Here is a 704-nt window from a genome sequence, read left to right on the forward strand (position 1 = left end):
CGCTGTCACCCTGTCCCAGCCACCCTGTAACCCCGTATGTCCCCCACAGAGCAGTACACCGTCACCGGCCTGATGGAAGCGGCGCAGATGATGGTGGACATCGATGGGGACGTGCTCGTGTTCCTGGAGCTGGCTCAGGTAGGACGTGGTGGGACAGGACCCCCCCCGTGCCGGCAGGGCTGGGGATGCACAAGGTGCTGGATGAGGCCCAGCAGCTCTGAGGGGTGATGTTGTCCTGGCAGAGAGGACAACCGGGTCTGGTCTTGGATGTTTGTGGGTGAATCCCTCTTGCTTCCCCGGTGGTCCATGCCACGGTGGCTCTGACGTGGGCTCCGTCTCTTCCAGTTCCACTGCGCCTACCAGCTGGCCGACTGGTGCCTCCATCACATCTGCACCAACTACAACAACGTCTGCCGCAAGTTCCCCCGGGACATGAAGGCCATGTCGGGAGGTGAGCGGGGGCCAGGGTGGGATGACGGGGAGGTTCTGGTGGTCCTGGCACCTACCCTCACCCCCCCCCGTCTCCCTGCAGAGAACCAAGAATACTTTGAGAAGCACCGCTGGCCGCCGGTGTGGTACCTGAAGGAGGAGGATCACTACCAGCGGGCGAAGAAGGAGCGGGAGAAGGAAGACTACCTCCACCTCAAACGGCAGCCCAAGAGGCGATGGCTCTTCTGGAACGCCTCTTCCTCCCCTTCCTCCTC

At 62.8% G+C, this 704-nt stretch overlaps 1 protein-coding gene across 1 annotated transcript in view; it reads left to right on the forward strand.

Annotated features, from left to right (window-relative positions):
- RHOBTB2 (Rho-related BTB domain containing 2) overlaps window positions 1–696 on the forward strand; it is a gene marked incomplete at its 3' end in the record, with an annotated part of 3,965 nt that extends 3,269 nt beyond the window's left edge. Inside the window, exons 7-9 of the mRNA XM_009709992.1 lie at window positions 50–138; window positions 346–451; window positions 533–696. Of these exons, the coding sequence (XP_009708294.1) occupies window positions 50–138; window positions 346–451; window positions 533–696 (359 nt within the window). The remainder of the gene's footprint in view (window positions 1–49; window positions 139–345; window positions 452–532) is intronic.
- Between the last annotated feature and the right edge of the window lie 8 nt (window positions 697–704).

The sequence above is a fragment of the Cariama cristata genome, unplaced genomic scaffold (assembly GCF_000690535.1).
Source record: "Cariama cristata isolate BGI_N322 unplaced genomic scaffold, ASM69053v1 scaffold28791, whole genome shotgun sequence".
Classification (NCBI taxonomy): domain Eukaryota; kingdom Metazoa; phylum Chordata; class Aves; order Cariamiformes; family Cariamidae; genus Cariama; species Cariama cristata.